At 40.2% G+C, this 26,997-nt stretch overlaps 2 protein-coding genes across 3 annotated transcripts; one reads left to right on the top strand and one right to left on the bottom strand.

The window, feature by feature from the left end:
• The first annotated feature begins 2,538 nt into the window (after window positions 1-2,538).
• On the top strand, window positions 2,539-5,656 carry ca15b (carbonic anhydrase XVb). Its single transcript, XM_070926742.1, has 9 exons — window positions 2,539-2,585; window positions 2,929-3,001; window positions 3,120-3,146; window positions 3,244-3,414; window positions 3,633-3,781; window positions 3,867-3,962; window positions 4,125-4,203; window positions 4,311-4,474; window positions 4,586-5,656. The coding sequence occupies exons 2-9, from the start codon at window positions 2,929-2,931 to the stop codon at window positions 4,766-4,768; spliced, it is 942 nt and encodes a 313-aa protein (XP_070782843.1). The 5' UTR covers window positions 2,539-2,585; the 3' UTR covers window positions 4,769-5,656.
• Window positions 5,657-7,721: 2,065 nt separating this feature from the next.
• mmp25b (matrix metallopeptidase 25b) lies at window positions 7,722-25,020 on the bottom strand. Of its 2 annotated transcripts, XM_070927234.1 has the most exons (16): window positions 24,915-25,020; window positions 24,538-24,732; window positions 22,671-22,753; window positions 22,380-22,536; window positions 21,986-22,059; window positions 20,383-20,515; window positions 14,306-14,400; window positions 12,741-12,873; window positions 12,489-12,642; window positions 11,462-11,766; window positions 11,076-11,255; window positions 10,066-10,150; window positions 9,702-9,784; window positions 9,327-9,479; window positions 8,505-8,798; window positions 7,722-7,978 (listed from the first exon to the last, which is right to left on the bottom strand). In XM_070927234.1, exons 1-16 carry the CDS (start codon window positions 25,018-25,020, stop codon window positions 7,722-7,724), a joined length of 2,487 nt encoding a protein of 828 aa, XP_070783335.1. The 2 variants fall into 2 exon arrangements, with proteins under 2 accessions (XP_070783335.1, XP_070783336.1); XM_070927235.1 differs by lacking the exons at window positions 7,722-7,978; window positions 8,505-8,798; window positions 9,327-9,479; ... (5 more) ...; window positions 12,741-12,873; window positions 14,306-14,400 and adding an exon at window positions 20,141-20,241.
• Between the last annotated feature and the right edge of the window lie 1,977 nt (window positions 25,021-26,997).

Genomic DNA, 26,997 nt, shown 5'->3' with positions numbered 1-26,997 from the left:
TCAAGTACTTAACTGACTCACTGAAACTGGTTTATTGTAGTTTACTTCAAAATGACCTGCAATAACAAACAGAACAGACAATAAAACGCACAAGAGGCATGAGTAATCTTTCTAAGTGTAACCGTTTCAATTTAAATGGCATATTTATGGGTTGCGGTTTTACAGAGGAGAGGTGAGGAATCTGTGACTGTGTAGTCAACAATACATGTGTCATCATGGTATTGTTTGGCACTGTACCTTTTGAACGACTGTCACCCAAAATGCCTCAAAAAGAATGACGCCAAGAAACCGCCCACACATAGTGTGTCTCGCTACAATTGAGATGCCATCCTAGTTAATAAACCTGCTGCCAGTGAAACTTGTTTCTAAACGGAAAATGACATGAAGGATATCTGGCTCAGATTTATGTTTCTATCTACCTGGCAATTAATCTGTCAATTCAGCTGTCTGTATGCACATTTATGTAACTGTGAGAGTGGGGCCATAATTGCTTTTGTTGGTTTTAAAGTTATATTTTGGTTGCTGTGTTTTGAGTTGCATGTATTTTATCTTACGTTTACTGACTTGCAATTATGCAATGAGAATTTATATTTACGTTTTGTGGGTTTCCTAATTTTATCCCCAGCCATCCACCCCAACGTCACACTGTTTTGACCTATGCTACTGAGAGAGAACAGTCATCATTCGTACATCCTCTTGAGGTTGCATTTTAAGGGTTTGAACAAATGACAGATGCTGGTTTTTGGTGAGTCTTTGAGTGGAAATTCTTCTGTTTGGCCTTTGAAGTTTTAGGAATTTTAATCTCCAACAAATATAGTGTCAAAATCATTTGTCAAATTCAATGGGCCCAAATGTAATTCTTGACCATGGCCCTGTAAGCAGGTGATCCAGTCATATGAGGGCAATCTGTGGTGAGACTATTAAATAACCAATGAGCACCACGCCACCAAGGATGGATTTTTGCATGGGGATGGCATATTAGGGGATAGGGATGCACACAGTGTCAAAAATATGGAAATTTAACTGTATTAACATAGCCATAGCAACAGGGCCTCCTGTCATAGTGCGGACGAGTGATTGGATTTCCCATGCTGTATAGCTGAGTATTGACCTTTGGTTGAAGAGTACGGGATCCCAGAATGGAAAATAAATTGATCACTAAATAATTACAAAAAATCATTGCACGCATGGCCGTTCTCGGCTTCCGTAGAAGAGCATATGTGGCATCAAGTCAAATGAAAAAACAAATGGTTTTATGCAAAATAATTTGCATATTTGAATGAAATTTGCTAAACTACTTCCCGTAGGCCGTGCTTCTTGGTTTGATCAAACACACCTGACATCAGAAAAAAAAATGTTCCAGGATCTATGAAGCCACAGGACTATACTCAGGAACTAAACCAGGAATTAAAGGAACCTTTTATGACAAACCCAGAGCAGGAACTTTTGTCCCTCTGTTTGGTGCTGAGCAGGTGGTGCATAGTGTGTTTTTTGAGCTTTTTCACTGCAAACAGCTGCCTCCTGCGTCCATAAACAACACTATGAGAGCAGTGAGAGTGAACCAAAACCGAAACCACTAAATAAAGACCTGAAACTCACTATAAAGCTGTAATGTATGGAAGCCCAGAACGGCCATGCTTGAAGTTATGCTTGCAAGACGCCATCTATGCATGCTAGCATGGCACGTCCTGATCTCTGATAAACATTATAAGTTGGCTAATAAGAGGAAACAACCTTTTGTTTTTTCATAATAATGGGTTGATTTTCTTATTATTTCTTTTCTTGAGATAACATAATAATTAACTTGGGATCTCGAGATAACAGCGTTTTAAAACAAATTGCAAGCACGGCAATGTTGTCTTCACAACTTGTTTCCGCTGCCCCCGAGTGGCAGTCAGCGATCAGAAAACGGCTTTAGTTTTGTAATGGAGATGATGTGCTGTCCATAGTGACTCCGATTAAAAAACATTTCTCTGTGTCCACACATGGACCAACTATGTATTTTGTCATTTAATTTGGAGGGCTTGTTGACCAGAAACTGGGGAACCCTGGTTCCTCTGTTCAAACGCAGGTGAAGTCCTTGAGTTTCTGAACTGGTTTCTGGGTTCCTGGAAAGATTCTTGTGGAGGAAATTCAAAACTCATCTGCATTTTTTACTGGGCATCTGTAAAGCCTTACATAAGGTCATTTCCTCTAAAGCATAAATAGCCCACATTGTTTTAATGCGGAAGAAATATGTTTTTCATTTTAAAGACACTAACTGAAATGGTGGAAACATTTACACTCCTGAAAAAGGTCGAGATCTATACAAAATTTGATTTGATCTTATTTTCAAATTAGCTGCAATTTTATTTTTACAGTAGGTAGCCTATTTATATAATTCACAGCACTGCTGACAGACTTAGATCCTATTATATGAATACAGACCTGCCACTCAGCCCCAGTAGAAAATCTTGCAGGGAGGTAAAGGCCAACTCAGATGTCAAATAGAGGCGGTGTCAGACCAGCTGCTGAGCGAATATAAAGGGGGAGGATGAGGCTGTGGAGCCGTTAACAGACAGAGAGGAAGTACAGGTGCGTCAAAGGTAAGACACGCTGCTGCTGCTCAGGTCAACTGGATTCAGCTGCAGTCAGAAGACCTGCCCTACTGCTACATTTCTTTTTCTTTCTCACAGCAGGCAGTAGCATTTTGATTGATTCCATTATTTTTTTTAAAAAGTTGATATATCTAAAACAAATTGGTAGGCCCAGCTTTTTGTTTGTTGTGCCAATTTGAAATCCACTAAAAATCAATTGAATGAAATTAAACTTAATCAGATATTTTGCATATATATATATATATTATATATTTTTTTTTTTTTTTTAACCGAGAATGCGGGTGCTCATTTGTTTTGGAGAGTGAGTTCATGTCCATGTCTGTTATTTTAGATGAACTGGCTTGTAGCTGCGCTTGCTGTGTGCGTCCTCGTGCCCAGCGTCCATTGTGCCTCAGACGCAGTCGGTAGGTATTTGAAGCTTTTCCTTGTCCTCCTCGGATTTATAGAGCATAAACGGCTCGAAGTATGTAGACTGTTTGTCATGAATAAATGAGTAACTGACTGCTCCTTTTCCTCCTCCAGCCTGGTGTTATCATCTGCCCAGCTGCAGTGAGTAATCTACGGTTTTATCTCCTAATTGCAACAATATCCTCGTAACATCTTAACTGCTCCCCTCCAGCTTCTAAAGTCCTTATCCTATTTATAGATGACACAACCTGGCCAACCATTGCTACTCAATATTGCAATGGTACCCGACAGTCACCCATTGACATCGTCTCATCATCTGCCCAACCCGACGACAACCTGACGGCCTTCGTCTTCAGCAACTACGGCAGCACCACTGCCCTGAAAAAGATCGAAAACACTGGCAAAACAGGTGTGGACAGATTCCCACTTAAATGGAGCCAGAGGCCTTGCTTGTTAATTAGTTATGCAAGAAGGAAGCGTTTTCAATTATGTGGGTTTAAAGAATTTGCCTGCAAGTAAAATGTTAAACAATGCGGCCTTGCAGGAAAGATTCCCTTCTCTGGGCGTCACACCAAGGCATCTGACCAAGTCCACCCTGTTTTGTTTGTTTTCCCCACTCTCTTCCAGTCAAAGTCACCCTTGGAAGCGGTGTTGGCGTTTCAGGAGGAGATCTGCCTGAGGCCTACGACAGCCTGCAGTTCCACTTGCACTGGGGTGATGGCTCCTCTGTCCCCGGCTCCGAGCACACTTTGAATGGCCAGCGCTTTCCCATGGAGGTAGTGCACACTCTTTGTTTCATGTTGAGCTATAAATTAGAGTTTCGTCATTTAAATATTTATTTTCTGCACTTCATTCCCACAGTTGCACGTTGTAAACGCCAAATCATCCTATAATGGGAACACAACTCAAGCTATTGCAGACTCTACAGGACTTGCTGCTCTTGGTTTCTTCATCGAGGTGAGAAAAAGATTAATTAAAACTTTTTGCAATGTTAATATACTTGTCAGTTATCTGTCTCAACCCTCCAAGTCTAAGTTTTTCAAAAAGAAGAGCTACTTCCTTCACTGAGGTGGAGTGAAAAACAATTGAGCCTTATTAAACAATGAGTGCACTTTTCAGGAAATGTCAGGTAATGCTACTGGCCAACCTGCAAGCTGGAAAACCTTGACTTCCTACCTGGCCAACATCGCACAAAGCGGTAAGGAAATGTTTCACTTTTTTTTTTTTTTTTCTCGTGGAAAATTTGATCTAATGGTTTTGAACAAAAAGTGTCAGTCCCTTCAGAGGTTGTGTTTCTGTCCTCAGGCGAGTCTGCTACAATAGCACCTGGAATTTCAATGGATGATCTCCTGGAAGGGGTGGATCGCACCAGCTATTACCGCTACCTCGGCTCCTTGACCACCCCCACTTGTAATGAGGCTGTGGTTTGGACTGTGTTCAAGAAACCGATCAAAGTCAGCAAAGATTTGGTGAGTAGTTTTTTTTTTTTTTCCTCCTGGTGCGTCTTTGAGTGCCAGGACGGCCAGCACAATCAGAAACTGTGCTTCACGCAGCTAACTGGCTCAATCTCTTGTCTCCAGATTGACCTCTTCAGCACAACAGTACACGTCTCCAACAGCTCATCACCTTTAATGGTCAATGTCTACAGAAACATCCAGCCAGCGCAAAGGGTCACAACGCAGCGTGCCAGCAGCGGCTCCACCTCCACAACCTGCTACTCTCTGGGGCTGATGGCCCTGAGCCTTGCCCTGGGAAGGAGTTAGAGTCAAAAAGATTTATGGTGTTGCTGGAAAAACCTATTTAGTAATGTTTGTAGTTTCACTAACCTTATCCCTTCCTCCATATGATTTGTCTGATAATTGATATGCACTGAACTGCTAATCATTAGTGCCGTCAATTCAGGATGCACATGAGATCAGCCTTTTCACATCCCAGCAAAACTGAGCCTTTACTCCACATGAACTTTGTTGCTTTCCAGTGTAGCTCTCTATATTAATACTATTACAAACATATCAAATCTGCTGATGGATGTGGTTGTCCATCATATCACTTATGATGAGCTGTAAAGAATAACTTATCCATTATCACATTGTAATCTGTATGCATGCTTGCGCCTCTTGCATACTACATTTGTCAAACATGACACGCTCAAGAATTTAGCATTTAGTTTAGTCGTATGAATAATTCAGGAGCAGCTTGTCTGTTTTTGGGGCGAACCAAAGCTACAACGAGGTGCGTGCACTTGCACTAAGTTTACTGGGTAGATGTAGTAATGGTAGAAATCCAGCGAAGTAACAATATTTAGTTAATGTTGACGTGTGTCTGTCTAGTTAAAACTCAGTCTCTCCCAATAGTTGTTGCAGATTATGTTATTGTTTTTTTGTTACATTATTTTGTTTTCATCGGTGCAGATCTTATTAGCAGATAAAATATAGCCACATTGCCAAGTTGCACACTCGAAAACCTGAAACCTGTGCTGCCTCTTTCAGCTGGTGTAATGAAGGATTGACTCGATCAAAGGAACACTGTTATTTATCGCATTACATTTTTTACCCTTCAGCCTTGTGTTGCACTACTTGCACATGTAACAGAACTGTGACCTCTTGATCTTTTTTCGTTTGTGTTTCTGAATTAAAATTATTTGGTGTCAATCTCTGTTTCTCTTGAATCAAGTTGTACTTTAATAATGTGGAAGAAACAATACTTAAATGTTTTGAATGAAGGTTGGGAAAATTCTGGAAAATTTGTAGTGCGTTTTAAACTGCATTGTGCAATGCCATCGAATGTAATCCCTATTGTTGCAGCTGAGCTGAATTTGAGATGTGGCTTTTTAGAGCTTACCGTTCTAGTACAAACATTAGATGACATAAAAGCGAGCTATACTTATCAAAGTGGGTGTATTTTATTTCAGAGATTGCCCTTTAATTTCAAGTCACTTGGCTTCCTTAGAACTGAATGTCTGTGAGGATGCAATTGTTCCTCATTGTGCTTTTAACTTTATCAACTGACCTGAAGTGTCACTTACAGCTTATCTAAACATTTCCAACTCAAGGATCAGGGAAAAATACTCCTGAGCAAACATGCACTTCCTTGAACAACTTGAAGGTGCTTTGAAAGATTCAATGGTTAACTAGAGGTGTTATTATGTAAATATTCCAACTTAAAAAGAAAAGATGAATGCCTTTCAAGCAAGTATGCGGCATTCTTCATGTCAGTGTGAAATAGAATCAAAGTAATTAACTGAAATTAAAACAACACTGTCATATATTTATTTTCCAACATGTGCGTCACTTTTCTTGCAGATTTCACCAGTCTCTTACTGTAAAACCAGAACTGCTCGTTCTCATATCAAGCCATCTGAGGGAGTTGGAATGAAAATGTGATCCAACAGTGAGGAACCATAGACTAAACACGCTCTTCCTCTACTATATTCCTGACCTATTATAACACCCATGATTGAATGTCTCTGAGATAAGCATGTCGCGGCCCTGTGGGGGGGGGGGTGTTCCTCACAAAGATACCATCCAGTGGTCTGGGACGACACATAAGGGACTGTCACTGGAGAATGAGCGGCATGTACCCTGCTGTAAAGATGTATTATATCAGGAGAGGCATGAATGTGGTCCGAGAGATAACGCAGCTTCAGCCTGAAGGTGGTGAGATCAAGAGATCATTTTCTTTTTCTTTTTTTGCCAGTTGCAGGCAGGGACAAAGATGCAACTCAAAAAGGAAACTAATATTAAGAAGTATGACATTTTAATGATGATATTTTGTCACTTACAGTCACTTACAAAGGTGTTGAATTTTTCGCACACAGACCTTTGGCTACAGTATAACATACATACCATACCTTTATAGTAAACATCTGGTCTGCCCAGTCTTAGCGTTCCAGCCTTCCTTCCTGTCTTTTGTCTGCCTGTTCCTGGTTTCTGCCTTCTTAATTTCACCCCAGCTGACTGATTACCTGTTGTTGAACTCTGCTTTGAACTCTTTCCCAGTAAAAGATTGATTGTTGCTCTGCCTCTGAGTCCTGCTTGTGAGTGCACATCTGTGTGCAGAAACGCTAGCAATAACACTGTCAAGCACAAACATTTCCAACATCAAACTCAAATATAAAAACCACAGGTCCTTTCATAATACACTGTCTGCAAGTTTAATTTACCAAAGCATATTTCTGTTTGCACTGTATATATATGTAAGCACACACACAATTCCTCTTTAAAAAAATTCTAATGAAAAAAAAAAAAGACTATTGCACTTAAGTATGTTTGTGTTGCTTGTTCACTGTTCAAACATAAAGCAGTTGTGTGAGACCTCATTATGAGGGAGTTGCCCGTGTGTTGAATTTCCATGCATTCTCCTATACAGGCGCCATGTAATCCAAGACTCACTCCAGAAAAAGGAGGGGGTGAAATCCTATCGCAGGATGGAGGGAGGAGGCAAAATCTATTATTTTCACAGGTCAGCAATATGTGCTGATAAATCAAAGTATTTACAGTAACATAGGCCTTATGTTAATGTAAAAGGCGAGTATTTAACATAGGCCTTTCATGACTAGTATGTAATTTGAAACCGACGTGTGGGTTGTAATGCACTGAGTGTATGATGATGTAAAGAGCCTCTATTACCCTCCAGCAGATTAAGGGAAATACAAAAATAGCCTGCAACCATTAGTTTAGAACACACACACACATAAAAAAAAAAAAATCTAAACGTCTATTTTCTAATAAACTCAACAATTACCAATACAACAGAGATCAGTAGGAGCCAGCTGCTTCTTAGAAATGAAGACGACCCCCTTAAGTCACAACTGCAATCCTTTGGGTTTCGAGGATTGGCTGGAGGAGAGGTTGCAGGCCCAGCTGGACATCTGAGCCAGTCTACAGCGATGGACTTAGGAGTGACGACTTCTTGGTTCAGTCCTCCGCTCTTCAGCACCCAGTAAGAGTTGTCCTTGAAGAAGTAGGTATCTCCTAAAGAGCAGCAGCAGCAGCAGCAGTGTAACTCATTCCTTTGTTTTTTCATCACATAATGAATAAATCATCAGTATCTTAACTAGAAACTAGAATAGAGATGTTACACAAAGGTAGTCAGTAACTTACTTTTTCTGCTAATTTATAAGTACACTACTACGTAAAAACATTGCTCTATAGCGCTACTAGTGGCCAAAAACTCTACAGGGTCCCTTTAAGTAAAGGACCTGGATATTTCTTCCACTGCTGCAAAAGTAACAAAACATTATAAATTAAATGACATTTAATAGTCATTTGAGATTAATTTGAAACCTTCCCTTCATATTCATTTGGTTATGAAATTGGTTAGTTATGATAATTCATGTTGTTTAGACTCTTGGTTTGACGACACTACATACCTTCCAGCAGCCTGTGCGTGCCTGTTGAAAAATGTCACCACCCTAAAATATCTCTATGGTTCTGTTTATTTATACAGCGCTGTTATCAGAAACTCATCACATATTTATACCTCTTAACACAATGTTACCTTCTCCCCAGCTGATGATATCATCCATGTGGGCGGGCACTCCTACCCAGAGGCTGTTTTCACGCGGGTAGCCCGGCTCCGGCTGCCTGGTCGTCTGTTCGCTCTTCTGGCTCTCGTCAAACCTCCAAAACTCCCCACCGCTGAACAGGTAGGTCTTGCCATTGTGGGCCCAGATGAAGGCCGCCTCCACTCTGTCCACCAGCCTCCCGCTCTTTGTCTTCATGCCCCATTCAGAGAGGGGCCGAGGGTACCTGCTCATGGCCACCGTGTCCTTGAAGACCCAGTACTGAGATCCTGGATAGATCGAGGAAAGTGCAAGTTAGAGTCAAAAAGAAGTTTGTAACTTAAAAAGGTTGTAAAAATAATCCCGAACAACTGATGTTTCACTGGTTCTTTTTTTCTTATTAGTTTTATTATTAAGGCAACTTAATTTGAAAAAAATATTGATCATATGGCAGTATGAGAGGCAAAATAACACACATAAAGCCTCTGGCTACATACATAGCATTATTTCCTGTCTTAAATGAACTAACTAACTACTGGGAGGGGGGTTCTTTCAAGGGTGGTTGGTATTTATTGCAATGAATGAATGAGCCAACAATGACAATTTTTGGCACATTAGACTCATTATTCACTCTAAGGGCACCACAGAAATTGTTCATGGCTTATGGCCTTAAAACATTTCATCCTTGTTCAAAATAGCATCAAACAAAGACGTGAGAAGAATCAACCATGTTCACCCCTTCTGCTCTGACTCAAGATTACCATTACCAAAATTAGATCCACCAAAGCCACATATAACCACAGGGTTTTGCTTCTCACCAATAAAAAAGATGATACTGTTGTCGCTCTTCCTCTCATACACAGCGTCGATCTTGTTCGTTCCTGCCGGGAGGCCAATCCAGAAGTTTTTGATTTGGGCTGGATTGAGGGACACCAAAGACCCGTCTCGCTTGGTTCTCCAGAAGTGTGCACCTTTCCAAGAAAAGACAGTGAACATGACATCAACATGACCAACACGTGTCACTGTATATTCAGACACAGTAAAGACGACAAGCCTATGTATACAACTAAAATACCAGCCAACTCTGAATACCTTTTTGTGACATGAACAATGTAGACAATTATTTTGGAGATTTTTATGTATATTTTCATTTTGTGAAATTTCTTTTGTGCATCCCTGATGGATTGTGTTACCTTTGAAAAAGAAAACCTCTCCCCTGATATTTGCCACTGCGTCAAAGCCTCCCTGACAGCGCTCCGGAAGTGAGGGGTCAGAGCTGGGACAGAAAAAGTTTTGTCAAAACTTAAATTTTATAGGATGTAGTTTGATAGAAAATTCACTAGAGGGTGCAATAAGACCAAACACTGTCACAGTGAGGATCAATCAGAAGGCTTTTATCTGCATCCACTCGTCCTAAATTACTCATCATCCTTCATTTGCTTTGAGTAAACAGAGTGCATGGTTAGGATATTCATAGTTTGTAAATGCAAATTATAAGTGCTTATGGTCTGGATGGATACAGTAGAACGATTCATTGTTTCCTCTGGCTCTACTCACGGCTGTGTTGGCCTTGGAGGAGGTGGACTGGGCAGGCGTGGGAGGTCAGGATCAACACCACCTGGTGGCCTGCCATCCTTCACACCTACAACAGAAAGGTGACAGCAGACGATGTTGAAGAGGCGGTGAAAGCTGATGACAGCACTAAAAAAATTCTGCAAGTAATTATTCTCAGTACCCAGGGGATTTTGACACACAGAATGCAAACACTTTTTTAAAACACGGAAGGAAACTGTTGAAATGCATGAGTGCACCTTTTCACACATTAGTACTAAACTAATTCATTTTTTTTTTTTTTTTTATCAGAGGGCTGTTTTTGGCCTTTTGATTAGTTTTTTTATGGCCTTTTATATCCTTTGGGGAATGTTTTATTAAGCCATAACATACAGTAATACACTTGCAATGACAAACATTTTTTCTTAAATTTTAACTTATAATACAAGCTATCATCACATAAACAATAAGTAACTGTCAATGACATTTTCCACTACAGTAGTTCAGGACCACTTCTCCATTTTTGGCCGAAATGTACAAGACCATAGCCTACCACAAACCACCAATGGTCATGTTTACATGGACAGTAAGCAATCACCTCAATAAATCAAATAATATGAAATTCAGGGCAGGATGAAAGGCCAAAAGGGAACTCTAGTCAGGCTGGTGGCATGGGATGGCAATGTTGCTCTGTCTGATGGTTGGTCGGTTTACCACTTTGGTCCAGACTGAAATATCTCAACAACTATTGGATGGATGAACTTAGAAATCTACTTTGGCCTCGTATTTCATGTCAGCATTTTCAAATCCAAAATAAAACCTTAACAACATGCAACCTACTATTTTAACTGCGAAAATATACAGGAAGCCATTCCAAGCCCCACACAGGAGTTTACCCCTGTGGCTCCTCAAGTTTCATCTTTAACTAAGACGCAGATTTCATCAATGAATATCACAGACATCAGTTTGATGATGTACTCTGATCCAGAATGCAGTTAATCCAGATGGTTACTGACCGTAAAGCTGCTGGATGGCCAACTTGTCGTCCAGGGCCAGCTGGAAGTTGGGAATGTCTCCCACAGGACCCTGGTAGTACGGCCTCATGATGGACGGATCAGAGGAGGAATGGGACAGGCCCAGTGCGTGGCCAAACTCGTGCACTGCAACTGTGAACAAGTCTGTCTTGCTGCTGTCACCTGAGGAAGTGTGAAGCAAAAGTGTTGCTGGATCACATAAATAACCATAAATTGGGGGTTTGACGTCACTGAAAAATCAGATTCCTTTTTTGATTACAATAGATCACTTTTTCATTACATTTTGTACATCAGTAGACAGCCACATATTGAGAACAGGTCTTCTAGCAGTCATTTATCCACCCATCATGATTTCAGTCAGTAAATACCTCCATAGCCCCAGATCTCATGATCATCAAAGTGTGTGTCACCCGCCACTTCCTGCATGCCGGGGAAGAAGGCGTGGGCCAGGGTGCCACCCTGCCCATCAAAAGGGTACCCGTCGTTGTGATACAAGCTGTTAAAAGACACTCTGATGTCCCCTCCAGCTGCCGCCCCCCTGCTGTCAGTCGCCAGCCGACGGAAACTCAAGGGGGCTTCGTCGCTCCAGGCTTTGAAGGCGTGAGTCAGGATGTTGTCCACCAAATTGTCAGGCATGCCGGGTGAGAGGGAGGGCGATGGGTAGCTGTGGACACTGCAGACAACAATAAGTTGTACACTGTTATGTTTTAATTATCCTCGAAATCTGTTCGCTGTGCTTTGTATGAGATTTTTGTTTTGTTTTACCCTTTTTGTGTTTTGTTTATTACCAAATTGTCATTTTAATATATACCATAAGTGCCCAGTTGTTTTAGGAAATGACTGAGCCTTTTTTAAAAATGAAACTATATTGTTTTGACCCAAAGTTTTACGTCTTCTGTAGGAATGAGTTGGCTCGGGGCTGAGTGCTACAGACAAGTTAGGGAAGTCGGAGAGCATTGAGAGATGGACTAATGCATTTGGTCCTTTAATAGCACTTTTTAACCACAAGCAAAATATAGAATAAAGCCGGCCTTATTTGATTTTCCTCTTTTAAATGGACGAGATGGATCCTGGTATATTGCAAGGTGCTAATTTCACTATTAACAAAGAAATTAGAGACATAAAATGCTCACAGCCACAGTGGTGGAAGCAATAAATCCAAACAGTTTGTATGTGCTTGTGTAAATATTTGTTCAGAAAGATTGTTGGACTAACACACAGATTATTCAAAGTGTATGCAAAGACACAGAAATGCCAAAAAGCTATCAATAAGCTTGTGTGCCTTTAGATAAAAAGAACAGTACACTTCCCCAAAGCCTAACCTATGATACATAAAGCCCTATGATTCATACACGGAAGAGATAAAGCCACAATGTAACATGACAGGAAACACACCTCCACGTGAGGTCTGTCTTATGCCACTTCAGGCCTGACAGGGCGTATCTTTTCCTCCTCCTCCTCCTCTTCCTCCTTCTCAACATGTCCTCACTCCCAACAATATCAGGGAGGGAGCATCGTGGGGTGGACATGAGCTTGAGGGTTTCACTGTCTGGAAGAGAAGTTTATCACATATTGTATGATGAAACTAAAGAGCACATTACAGGAAGTTTGAGACCTCATGTGTGAAGTTGAGTGGGTTAGGGTTACCGATCACCCCGGTTTCCTGGACCCCGCCAAATCTCTGCATGACGCGAATGGCTCTCTCAATCCCCTCTTTGGTCTGCAGTTTACTTGTGCGCGGGTCAGGAGGAGGGAGGTAGCCATACCTGCTCAGCCAATCCTGGACAGAGGACAATGAAATCAGAGGAAATTTGGTAATCTGTGATTTCTCAAAAATGACAACCACAGCACAGAATCATGGGTAATAACCGCATATATTGCTGAAATCCACCTCTTACATGAGTCAACATAAAGATTACAGGCAAATGCTGATGTCATAACATTAATATTATATAGTCCTGTCCTTGTAGAATGAGTTGCTTGATGGGGTTAAGGCAGCGTACAATTGACAAATTGCATACAGACAAGCTCTATTCAGAATGAGGGAATAGAGAATTGACTGCAGGTGAAATAAGGTGATAAATCTGGTGTGGTATTTTTCCTGTTGAGCAAAATTCAAAGCAAAAAAAATCTGTTTCTTAAAAGTGATTTTGAAACCTGCCCTTCTTCTTGCATCGCCTCCACCCTTGTGGTGAAGTTGTAGTTGAAAGGAAAAGGTGTTGGCTTTTTGTGTATATGAGAAGAAATGTGATTTTGTGTATATAAACGATATAAACAAGCTGTATTAAGTCACCTGGAAGACCATTTGATTCCACTCAGATCTTACAGCAGTATCATACAGGATGCAGACTAAACATGATGACTCTTATGGTGACAGAAGTGAAACCTTATTTTTTTCTCACACACATGACACACTGAAGCAAACACATGCAAAGTTGTGCAAAGGCAAGACATATTTATGTCGTTTCTGGGGAAGTGTGTGAACTGGGTATGGGAAGTCCACAGATGCAATGTTGCCTTTCATGATTTAAAATATTTGTAAATCCCTGAAAACTTGCAACTGTAATCAATTTATTGTGATGTCTTGAAGGCGGTGTGAATACTTACTATACTGCAAAAAATAATAATGACCACTCAGGGTTGTCATATTTTTTCAAAACCCACTTTTCCTAAAAAAGGTCTAAATGTACAAACAAGATATGATTTGTTTTGTTTTTTATAAATCTCGTGATTCATCTGGATGCTGCAACATGTGCACCAGCCTCTCATATGTCAGCTCTTAACAGTCAGAGAAAACTCTGTAAGCCTAATGCAAAGATAGGCCACCAAACATTTCACATTTGAGTTTAGGAACACATGCATGCAAGTATGCAAAGTGGTTTTTTCCCAAAACCTGTTGATGGTTTTGCGAAATCACCTTCACTGCATAAATATTTGTTATCAAATTGACAAGACTGGGATTTAAAATGCTTCATAAGTCAATAGTATAATCAGCAAAGTGATACATATCCTCGACAAGCCTATCATCACACCTAAGAATTAGACTCAGCAAAAACAAGCCTATGACTTTTTTGAATAGAATATTAGACAGTTATGATGTCAAGTAAATATAACACTCAATCACACGTTACATAATTAATCAATAATCAAAGGGCAGCTACACACAGATTTAGTTTTAGTAAAATTACATTTTTCCTCTCTTTAACACTCACCACCGCTCTGCTGTACTGGTCCGGCACTGCTGATGATGTGCTTCCCATTAAGGTCAAAACCATCCACAGCAGGAGTCCCAACTCCATTCCAGCCACTGAAAAAAAACACTCCAGTATTATGAGAAAGCTTATTATTTGGAGGAAACAGAGACATGTCTCCAAACCCCCCCTCAAAACCAAGAGAAGTGAAACAAAGCTCACCGTTGTTTCTCCTCTGAAGCCTCAGCCTCTCTTGGGACTAGGCTGGGCTGATCGATCAGTCGACTCTCTCTGTCTCTGCCCTCCCTCCCTCCCTCCCTCCCTGACAGTTGAGCAAGTCGCTGGTCGTGGTTGTAGTACGCGCATCATGCAAATTTCTGATTGACAGAGGGTGCACTGGTGCGAGCTGCTATAGGTACAGGTGAGAGGGTGAAATGATTTTACACGAATCACAGCAACAATCAGTTTCTCCTCCATCTGCTCATTGCGATATTTTTTAATCTCTAATTTAATTTAAATTAAAACTTAATTTGGTTCCACTTTCTAATATGCTACCCTTCATAAAGGGTTATAGGCTGCAATGGCTTTATTAATAGTTAATAAATTACTAACTAATGCTTTAGAGATCAGTTATAAACCATTAACAGAAACCGTTTTCTAATAATCTGCTACTATAAAGTCAGCTACTTACAATAATCCATGAAGTCTTCATTTGTAAATATGAATCAATTCAATGTCAATAAATAAATGATAAATAAATGGAGTTTGGTCCAGATGCTCTGCAGCCCTGCTCCAGAGGGTAAGTGGTCCATGGGTGATTTGGATGGATCTTCCTGATGAATCAAAGAGCTAAAAGACAAAGCAAGTGCTGGGTTGAGCTAGACCCAGAAATCATCCGGCCGAGTTAACCTATTCAGGGGCAAACATTTGATCATAGACTGTATATACAACCTCATTATTTGGGTTTAGCATGGACACCAACAACCTTCTGCACACAGCAGCAATTTCCATGACAGACTAACTCCCCCACCTCCTCTGCCACCCATAAAGCCAACAAGCTCTTGTCTATAACATTAAATATTCATGACTAAATTGACAAAAACTGAACACAAAATGAAGATGTAGGACTCCACTTCTCCTATATAAGAGGCTGATTGAGAACATTCGGTCATTTCCATTTAGGTTCACCATATCTGTCGACCTGCCTCCCCTAGATGACACGTCCTCATGCCCTGTGTGTGTCAGCCCTGCAACCACATCCTCTCTCCTCCTCTCTCTCGAGTCTAGATGCCTTTCATGACCTGTTTGAGGCTGCACACGACTCTCTGAACCTTTCCCTCAATGGGGCTTTTTGGCTTCTGCTCTCACCACATTTAGTTTCTGTTTTGTGGCCTCCTGTTGCCTCCATGTTTGAATCAAACATCCGCCTAAAGGCCTCCTCTCGTACAACAGGTTCCTGGGTTTAAAAGCCCTCAACACAATCTTACTGACATTTTGAATATAAAGCCCTTCAAACAGGGCTCTAAATGAATGTAAATGAGGTTTCCTGGAATAAGAAATGGTTATGTTTCTACAAAATCATGTTTTCATCACTGTTTTCAATTGTCTTTGGCTCATAATTACTGTCTGAGAAAATATTTGCATTACATTTGGTTTTTGTGCACTCCTAAGTTACATCTTTTTTGGTGCAAAGACAGAAAATTTCAGCTCATTTCAGCTCTCCCTTCTCTGGATAGAAAAAGTGAAGCCAGAAATCTGGGTGTAATCATAGACGGCGATATAAACTTTAAGAGCCATGTCAATCATCTCACAGCAATCCATGCAATTGTAACAAGTACACTAGACTACTGTAATGGTCTATACACCAGCCTCCCAAAATCAGCTATGCAGTGACTACACTTAATTCAATTGCCCTGTGTATGAAATGTGCTATAGAAATAAGTATATATACAATATAACAGTTTAAGCTACAGAAGCTCAGGTCTGACAATATTAAAATTAAATCATAATTAAATTAAAACTGTAAATTTTTAATTCAGAATATTTTTTTCTAAATGTCATACTCATTAGAAATGAGCTTAAATCAAGACATAATTTAAATTCAAATTCAATAGTCCCATTTGCAATTCATTTGCAAGTTGTCTGACAAGTGGAAATTGAAAATAAAAAGTCCATTTCATGTTCAGTTATATAATAATTGTTAACACTGTTATGTTATAATGATTATGTTATTAATGTTTTAATTTTAATTATAATTTTGGCAGTAATTGGGAATTTTAAACATGAAAGTGATTTTTTTTTACATGTTTTTACTTCACACACAAATTGAAAATTCAATTTAGATTTGATTAGATAAATTGATTTTAATATTGGCTTCCATACTAATCATCATGAGGAAAGAACTGAGTGAATCTGCAACAATATCTGTCAAAATTATCCTAAAAATTAAGCTTTTAAGGTAGTTTTTCCAGTATTATTCAACACAAAGTATTTATGATACACTTGAGAGAAACTGATGATGCTGCATTTAAGCTGGAGTGCACCAGTATCTCACATCTCATCTTAGAGTCCCATTATGTTCATGTCTCTCTGCAAAGCATCACTGGTATTATCTTTCCCTCTCACTCCCTCCCCCTCTTCCTCCTCTCTCGTCTTTAATTTCTGTCCATCCTCCAGGGACCAAGTGAGTCATGCCATTAGCACAAAATGCTGCCCTGCTAATGGTTGGCCAGTTTCCGTCATGTCCACTTCATGTCGCTGCACCAGTGGAAAACATGAAAGTCTTTTAGCTGCTCAGCTTTTAGTGGTAGTGATTATGACAATGATGCCTCATTCATGCTGTTGTCTCTTTGAAGGCATGTGGATTTTGTGATGAAGTGTTGGATAGTCTCACTTCTCCACACTGACCCCCGGGTGAAGCTGGGTTACACGACACACACTTTCTGATGCTTATCAGGTTTGTTTGTTTGGTTTTAACAATGTGCCAAGCACTTTCAAGTCCAAAAGAGTACCATTGTAGGCCTACATCATCCTGACTGACATTTCTTCTCCTAAACAAATCTTAAACCTGCATTAGCTGTTTTGGCCACTTGATGGCAGTGTAAAACAAGCTGTAAACCCAACATTCGTTATCGTCATTTACCTGTGTTTTGCTCTCCATCAACTTCTGAAAGAAGCTGCTAAATGCTTCCCAATATTCACCAGCTAGTCACTAACTTTGTCAGTCTATCGTTAAGTGCTGGGCAGGCAGTGTACAATGGGTTTTTAGAGTTTGTATGCTGAAAACAGCTTCCGGTGGTTGTAAACGATGCTGATGAGAGCAGTGAGAGTGAACCAAAACCAAAACAGTGAGCTAAAAGACACTGCAGAGGAGGCAACAGAGTTGGGTGATAATCCTTTAAGGGTTCATCACTATGAGTGACCCCTTTTATATAAGTGGTCATGTGATCCATTGTTTATCATAAAAATATTGATTATAGCAGCTTTAGATAAACTTATCTCATCACACTCTGTGTGCAGATTAATGTTACTGCTATCCCAGTCACCATTACAATGATGACGAGGATTATTATTGTTTTTTAAAGTTTAAATATAATTTAATTGACACCAAACCTTTTTTTCACATCATATTGAATTTGCCCAAAAATGTAATGTAAAAAATTTATTTTATTTGGGTAATGGTGATGATTTTGTAAGAATCACATTTACCAAACATCAAGTCGTACTGTCATGTTAAATTACAACCTTTTTTTTTTTTAAATCTTGAACCACACGGACGGTAAGGAAAATGTAATATAACATCAGAAATTAAGACCTTTGAATTTATATTCATTACACACAGTTTTATTTTCATTAAAGGGATCCAAGGCCTTCACAAAAAGGGTTGACTCTTGGTAGCTATACAGTACTAACACAACACACAACAACAACAGAAACAACACAGAGGACTTATGTGAACGAGTGAAAAGACAAATAAATAAGAGTTGAAAGACATGTCATATGAGTTTAAACTGAGATGCATCAACAAAACCAATAGTCAGAGGAAAGTGAGCAGAGGTTAACACCCTGCAAAGTACAGTAACGCTTTTGTACAATATTCGATTCGTTTCTGCAAGTAGCTGATTGTCTCTAGCGGCTTCTTTTGGTCATGCACAGTTGATAATGTCATTTCTATTGTATGGCTGGGGTTGCAATGATTTCACAGTTTTTGCCATTTTTATCTCCTCTACCTCCAGCTTTGATTGTCAGTCTCGCGAGCAAGTGTTTGCATTTGATGGTTTGAGGACAGCCTCATTTTTGTTTGCTGTGTAATGATGCTTGATTGTCGCTGGCTGATGGATAGTGATAGTACTGATGGTACAAACAAATCCCTGCCAATCCAACTACGTATCACTGCTAATTCTGTTATGGAATTGCTTCTGATTTTATTTATATATAAAACAAAAAGAAAATTGCTTCAGTGTAGTTTTTGGCAAAAATCTGTGATGCCTGTAACTACTTTTAGCTTAGCATTAGACATTATCCGATACCAATATTGATATGGTGTATTCCTAATAATTTATCTTAACAAATGAAATTTGTGCTTTGAGGATGATTTGAGTCCACAACGTGCTACATTCTTCCCTCCAATAATATCTGACAATATTCCACAGTTATCTTCATCATACACAGATGTCTGTACAAAAATATGCAGTATCAGTCTTAGTGTAATGTTGCTGGCAGGGTAGGTGGGTATTTACTTTTTTTTATGGTACATTTTTTTTTAGTTTTAGTAAAAGTGATTGCCATAAGCAAGTCTAAAATCTTCACAGTAGCCTCACACAGCTGATGCTTAGGGAACAAGCTCGCTATCACAATATCATTGAGCTGCTCAAGTAACAAGAAACTGTGGTTACACTTCACAATTCAGACATCTGCTGGCGTTTACTTAGTACCACTGAATCCCTTATTGAAGCATTTCTGTATGGTATAATTATCATTATCACCCATTTGCTCAGCATGTATGAGCAAAAAACTTCACACTACAGGCTGCAGTTCATAAAGCTGTTTTTTAAATGTATCTTTAAAATAAACAAGTTCATCTCACGTTTATGGTCTGAGAGCTCGCAGTCCCGTCAGGTCAACTTCCCTAACTGTTTATAATTCAAACCTAAAAGCAGTCTTCTGCAACCGCTATGTTTAACATTTGTTAAAACAAAATAATCCAAGCTCAAATGTCCACTTACTGGCTTTTCAGAGCTTTTCAGAGCTTTCAACCACACCTCACAGTGTATAACAGCTCTGTGTAATAAGGAGTACATTTCCTTTTTCCCTGTTTTATGTTTTGGATCATGAAACTTTCAGTCTAAGTAAAAGTCAAAATGTTCCACACAACAAAAATATGGTAAAACTTTTGAAGTGTCCAATGCTAATTATCAGCTGTCAGGTGATTAAAAAAAACACTGTCTCTTGTTGCATCTCCGTCTCTCTTAGGTGCAACCTAAACACTGACTTCAGCCTGATCCTAATCCTGGCTCTATTTTAATCCTAAACACACCTCAAATTGATCCTATTTATAATCCTGACCTCAGCCCTGTGATTAACACACTATCCAAAAAAAAAAAGCAACCTGATAGTAAGCAAATACCAGCATGACCAGAGTACTGTCAAGTGCAACCAAAGCTGCTCTTGGCTGAATTTGTAAACATTTAATGCATTTCGGGGTCTGCAAACTCATTGAGGCCCCTCTATAGCTCAGTCCTGTGCTTCCTTAAAACCCGTGTGTCCCCATATTGTTTTCTCGACCCTTTTTTGTTACATGCCCTTTTTTTCTCCTTCTTCTTTTGTGTTGCCAGTTTGGCAGCGATTGTCTGTTGTTCACTGTAATCTGGCCCAGTACTGACCCAGGTTGTGACTCATGCCCTGCTGCTCGGTTCCTGGAACCTGGACCGGCACTGAAACGCCGGGCGATATGAGCCCTGAATGGAAGAGAGGGAGAAGAAACATAGAGACAGTTAGTTTCATTCACTGTGCATCTCAGCAAGCAGTCAGAGACAACAGACTCTGTGTCAGTGTCTCCGCCCTTTAAATAAACTCATATCTTCCTCAGAAACTCTCACCGGTGTTGGAGTTGGCTGAGGGCGGAGTCTGCAGGTGAGGGGAGGAGTACGCCGATGAGTCAAAGCTGCGAGGGGCAGAGGGGGATGGAGGTAACATGCAGGAGTAGGAGGAGGCCGACTGGGGAGGAATAGACTGAGAATGGACATAAGAGTGGAGGAAAGATGTGGGTTAGATTCATGTGGAAACAACAAAAATATGACTATATTATCTAAGAAAACTCTTTTTTTTAAAGTTGCATATAGCCATTGCTGTATGCTACACCATGTACTGTAAAGAACAGCATGGTTCCAGTTTAACCACATGGAGGCGCTAGAGTAGTGTTGTATTGCAGGAGTGAAGCACAGCAGCAGCCCACATTCGTTGTATTATGCAAAATGATTTTCTGATCTTTATTTTTGACATTCATCTTCCACTGAAACTGTACAGTTATAAATTGTTGTTTTTTTATTATTACTATTGTGTGTGGAGCCCTGAGAGACTACCAACCTCTCTGTGGAAGCTCATGAGTATTCAAACAAAGAATAAAGGATTACTAAAACTGAAAAGTATGCTCACCGTGACTAAAGCAGAAAAGATTAAATAATATTTTCCATTTTCAGTTTCAGTCTAATGCATGTAAGGTATGTCATAGAAGAAGACGTAGAGAGTCGAGCAAACAAAACACTGCGTGTATTTTCATGCTCCTGCTGAGGCTGGGATGATTATTTGGTACAATCAAAGCATCGTGGATGATAAGCGCTGTGTGTTTGTCCCTAACAAAGCATCCCCAGGATACACCTCTGTGAGTCCTCTGTCCCAATCTTTTATACATTTTCAGATTTGATTAGGCAGCTTTGTAACTGCTGTTTCTGCCAAAAAACGTCTCCAGGTTGTGCAGAATGCTGGAAACCATCTAGTTTTAAAATTGATTTCATTACTGATGATCCCAGACGATGGCTATGCCTGCAAAGGCCTGCAAAGGCTTTGTCTTCATCACACAGGGCAGCTTTAACACTAAAACCTTTGTGTTGTAAGTCGTCACGAAAACAAACGTGCACCTCCAGTTTCGTGTACGCAAACAATCTTACGGCCACATTTTCATTATAATGAGCTGTTTAATTTCCATTACCAACAGGAAGCCCTTCAAATTCAAATGTTTCTGATGTATTGTCACTTTTATGCCTCTTTAAGAAAATAAATATCGTACTTAAAATCACTGCATAATTCACATATTTCCAGATGTGCTCCTTCTGCCTCTTCTCAGCTTTGTGTGTTACATTTAGTTTACCTTGTATTATTATTATCATTATTATTATTATCATTATTATTATTATTAATAATAATAATAATATTGAACAATAATGACATGTATTTTGTTAATGTGAATAGTATTATTATTATAATATTATACTTGTTTTGACGTGGACAACAGCAATATAACGAATAAATGTTATTAGTATCAATATTAGGAGTAGTAGTCGTAGCAGTAGTATCTATTTTGGTTATCATATGCTTTATACTCTTGATGTAAAGGAGTTAATAAACAGGTTCTGCTCTGAGACGATGACCTGCTTTGGAAAAGTTTGGAAGGTGCTGATGAATGATGAATGATGAATGTCCAACCTGGACTCCAGATGAGAAAACTGACAGGGAGCTGTAGCTGGGCAGGGACGACTCAGCCTGACTCAACATGGACCCTGGAGAGAGACACACAGAGCGAGACGGTGAGCACGCATGCACACACACACACACACACACACACACACACACACACGTGACGGGACCATCTCGCCGTGGAAATGTTGTAATATAGATGTGCTCTAATGGAGAAATGGTTTGCCTGCCTGCAGATGTAAATCAGGGGAGCTCTGATGTTTGTAATTATAAACTGGTTATATATCAAATTAAGTTCAATATATAAATCATAAGGAGCAAATGTAAACTCCTGCTTTAGGTATCACTGATGTTCTGTAAGAATGAGCCAGTGAACACATATATTTTGTGACCTGGTGTTTACCTGAACTGCTGCCGTGCTGCTGATGATAGACAGATGTGTTGAAGGAAGTGGTCAGAGGGGCTTGGCTCTGTGAACAGGAAGTCACACCCCCTGACCTCCTTTGATTGCGCAGCTTCTCCTCCCTCCTCCACTTGGCTCTTCGGTTTGAGAACCACACCTGTCAATCAAAGAGTTCTCTTTATCACATAGGGGTATATATATATATATATATATATAAATACCCCTGTGTGATACTGCATGTTGTTACAGGTTGAGCATCAGAATTATAACAAGTTAAGAGAGTTCCCTTACCTGTATCCTGGCCTCTGGCAAATCAATCTTGTTTGCCAATCTCTCCCTCGCAAAGACATCTGGGTAATGTGTCCTTTCAAACTCTGTGGAAGATATTAACTAATGTCAAACACACAGTGTGAGTCTTAATCCAGGATGACAGGACTACTGGAGAGCCGCTCGCCTGGCAACTCTGGCTGCGCAGCGTTAACATATTTTGCATTCATCTGTGCATCTGTCTTTTTAAGTGAAAAGAAAATTCAAGCTTAATGTGGATTTCAACGGAAATTACTATTAATCGTCTATAAATTATCTGATCATTTTGACAGATATTAACCTACATACCAGGTAATTACTGCTTAAGATCAGCATCGCTAATTATCTTGTCATGGAATATACAAATCCGGGGAGCTGAGATGTATCCTTACAACCATATTTGAAATATTTATCTGTTGCACTTTGTGTAAATTATTCATAATTATGGAACAGGCAGAAAGTTCAAATGAAAGGATTCAAGTTGAGACGCTGCCTAAGCACTCAGGCTGACTAAAACTACACTGAAGAAAAATCTGTATCGGTTTTCATTTTGTCACCATTTAATCTCTTGATTCTCACTCATCAGCATGAGCATTTTATTGAAAATGATCAGTGTTACTGTCATATAACAGACACAGAGGTTTGAAGTAAGTTAAGTCCTGACTCAATGTTTAAAACAACAGTGAGTTTGTATCAATGAGACTTTCTGTATCATTTCTCATTGTGGCAGTTGATTTATAGTTGCCAAACTGCTGACATTTTTGCTGTTGACAAGTCAAAACGAGAATATGCCTCACCCTCTAACTGACAGTCTGAGTCATCCTAATGAAGTCTGAAGTCTTTAAAGATTCAACTGACTGCATTTATGGTGCTTAATATTCGTTTCGCGTGTCAATAAAATGTCAACAGAGAAACCAAAACAATCAGTTAATGGTTTGTTTAAGACAGTGAGAGAGTGTGTTACATGTGAAAAGGCAACAGCATGGGTGATTATGTTTTTTATATATATAATATATATTGCTGAGCTTATAACATTAACACATTAGCAGTCCTGTAAATAGCTGAAAAGTTCACACTGGTAACACATGGTTACTAAATCCATATTGCACAACGATAACAATGACGGCTCTATAAATTAAGCCTGTCTCACAAATTGTTATAATTGGCTTGGTTATAATTGGCGTCTGTGTCAACACATGATTGTTATTGTGCCTTGGCTGTGCACTGAGGTCAGTGTACCTCATTAATGTCATTTGCACAGAGTGACCACAGTGATACATTTCCACTCGGCTGCACAGTGGACATTGCGTCCTTATTTAGCTCAAGGGCCCTGCTGCAGCCATATCCAGTCAAGGGTGGCTTTCTGATCCCTCTCAGCGGATATCAGGCTACGAGGGCCAGATCTTGCTGCATAATACAACCACAATAATGATGCATTATCAAAACTCTTCTGTACACGCAGCCAGAGGCTTTTTGGAGCAGATCAGGAATATTTGTGGAGTTAAGATTCTGGATCATTTGCATCTGGAAGTGATAATGCTTGCTCTCCTTTGCAGGGATTGATACAATTCCTGTCCTGGTTTATGTATCTTCAATCAGTCACAATACCTGATAAACAGCCTAATTTTTATTTTGTTGTTTTGTTTGTAATTTCTGATATTTGTCTCCTGCTATTTACCAAAAGGCTTTAAAAAAGGTGTAAAGACTATAATCCAATAACAAAGGTGTTGGCAGGGGAAAAAAGCAGCAAGACAAGCTGCGTCATGACACACTCTGGTCTGACTCGCACCCCCGGAGGGCGGCGATTGGCTGAAAAGCCAAGAGAGCGCTGTTCGTGCTTGCATGGCCTGACCTTTCTCCAGAGCCTCGATCTGCTCCTGTGTGAAGCTGGTCCTGTTCCTCTGCAGCTTCCTCTTGAGCTGCAGCCTCAGCTGAGACTCCTCGCCCTCGTCCCTCTCCACGGGGACTCCTCCCCTTCTGCCGGCCCCCCCTCCCCCTGCCTCTCCTCCCATGCTGCCCTCGGTGTCCAGCAGACAGCCCTCAGACACTGGCAGAGAGGAAGGTGACAAAAGAGATGTGGGAGTGTCAGGAGAATTCCTACCACGGAGCGTCACAGTTGTGAACAACAGAATGTGAGATTTGTGCTTTGAACTAGCAGGAAGTTGGTGCCACAAGTGCCAAGCAACTATATTTAACTGATGATCTGTGAGCACTGACATGTCCTCTCACCTGTGCTGTGTTGTGTCTGAACGCCGGTGGGGTCATGGTACCAGTTGTTGGGCCCACTCCAGTTTGAGCCGCTCTGCAGATTCAGCATGGTTAACTTCTCATACATACTACGAGTGTCCAAACCACCATGAAGAGAAATGAAGGAGTCCTGTCCTGTGCGTGTCCGCCCCTGTTTACTGTCACCTTTGACTCCCTCTTCCGATCCTCCACTGCTTCCTGGAGGGGATGGGGGGGGGCGGAGAGAAGATGAAGAAGAAGAAGGAGGGGTTCATATCGCATGAGTTCACACATGGTCGGCATTGTGGTGAATTAGCCTCATGATGACAGACAGAAATGGAGTTAGTTACATGCCCGCTGTCGTAACGTGTGTGTGTTATACATTGGTATGCTAGTATACTATGGGGAGCAAAGGTACATTAGAACCCACTCTCAAAGCCATGACATTTATTATGCTACTTGCTTTTAGCTCTATCTCTGCTGGTAAGCACGAGCATGCATGCATACACACACGCGTATGCATGAAAAGACACTGCATTTATATTTGGCCACAAACTGGCATCGCACACACACACACACACACACACACACACACACACACACACACACACACACACACAGCAGCTTAAAACATCTGAACCAAGACCATGTTTAACTTTTCAGCATAAAGTGTGTCATTATCTGACTACATAAATATATGCCTACATCTGAGATGAATAAAAGCTTTTCTCCTCGCTTATCTTACATTCCCCTTTTTTGGAAATGTCCTCTTTGGAGACACAGAAAGGAATGCAAACAAACATATACGTCAATACTGAGCCAAATCTTTTAAACTAATGCGGCAGCACGATGTCAAAGGTCAACCTTCATTCATTCGGACGAAGCAGCCCCGGAACAACAATTCATTCATCCGATTTTCAATTACATTCCAGAAATTATTTCATGAACTACGGCGGCGAAGTGACTTGTCGTCGATCCCAAATCCTCAGCCAAGTCCATGTTGAAGAAGTGACACATAAAAGCACCGAAAAGGCTTGATTTTTAGCAAACTTACCAAGTGTCCAGGTGAAATGATGCGGGGGTCCTGTGTGTTACTTTCCTCCTCTGTGGACCTTTATTCCCCTGTTCCCCCCTCGTCCCTTGTTCTCCAGCTTTGTTGACAATACTGTGTGTGTGTGTAAAGGAGAGAGTAGGAGAGAGATGGAGAGAGTTAGACAGGGTGAGAGAGAGTGAACGAGGGAGAGGGGGGGGCTCTGGAGAGAAATGCGTCTGCGGGCACTCTTGTCCTCCAAGCGATGGAGAGAGAGAGAGAGAGAGAGAGAGAGAGAGAGAGGGAGAGAGGGAGCCACCGAGGGGTGACAAAGTGAGTCAACATCAGTGTCAAGTTTGAACTTAATGCCAGCGAGAGGAGGAGGGGAGGCCGAGAGAGTGGAGCATAAAGCACAGATAATGGAGAGATACTGATGATAAATAGATGATGGAATTCAATTTTAACCATAAATTGCACATAAACATGGAGTATAATTGGCAGTCAAGTGTGCAAACATATGTGCAACCAGACAACTGACATTATCAGATTAAACTCAATGTTCACACTCGTAAGGACTCGTTTTCATTGATTCTTGTTTGGACGCTTAAAAAAGATGTTTTAAAACTTTGATAAAGCTTCCACTTGTCTACGTACATCGTATTGTGTTGCTATTGTAGCTGTGTATATGTACAAAAACTCTTTCATTGAATCATTTTATCTACTTTGATGTAATAATGTGATTAAGATGTTAATATCTAAAGGTATAACATTAAACCCTATTGAATCCCCCAGATATTTGCTCGATAAAGATAAGTAATAACACATAATTCCATTCATTTTTTAATTAATTTTGCAAAATCAAAAACCAAAATATTTTCTAACTTTTAACATAATAATATACATTAAATAAGTAAAATTCTTGTCGACAATGTCAGTTAAATATGCTGTTTTACAAAAGCATGTTGTTTGTCTTTGAGCTTTGACTGCAACTCACTATTTTCATTCATTCATTATTGATTCATTTCGTGATTCATTGATTAATTGTTTGCTCTGTAA

Source organism: Enoplosus armatus, chromosome 20 (genome assembly GCF_043641665.1).
Source record: "Enoplosus armatus isolate fEnoArm2 chromosome 20, fEnoArm2.hap1, whole genome shotgun sequence".
Lineage (NCBI taxonomy): Eukaryota > Metazoa > Chordata > Actinopteri > Centrarchiformes > Enoplosidae > Enoplosus > Enoplosus armatus.
The sequence above is the reverse complement of the archived record's forward strand: the minus strand, read 5'-3'. Positions and strand labels throughout refer to the sequence as shown.

Excerpts from the sequence above, each read along its gene's own strand:
- ca15b (XM_070926742.1), top strand. The coding sequence starts at position 2,929 with ATGAACTGGCTTGTAGCTGCGCTTGCTGTGTGCGTCCTCGTGCCCAGC. Across the intron at positions 3,002-3,119 it reads TTGTGCCTCAGACGCAGTCG|CCTGGTGTTATCATCTGCCC; the intron begins GTAGGTATTTGA and ends TTCCTCCTCCAG. Across the intron at positions 3,147-3,243 it reads TTATCATCTGCCCAGCTGCA|ATGACACAACCTGGCCAACC; the intron begins GTGAGTAATCTA and ends TCCTATTTATAG.
- mmp25b (XM_070927234.1), bottom strand. The coding sequence starts at position 25,020 with ATGTATGAGAAGTTAACCATGCTGAATCTGCAGAGCGGCTCAAACTGG. Across the intron at positions 20,516-21,985 it reads TTTTCTCATCTGGAGTCCAG|TCTATTCCTCCCCAGTCGGC; the intron begins GTTGGACATTCA and ends GTCCATTCTCAG. Across the intron at positions 12,643-12,740 it reads CCAGGAAACCGGGGTGATCG|ACAGTGAAACCCTCAAGCTC; the intron begins GTAACCCTAACC and ends CTTCTCTTCCAG.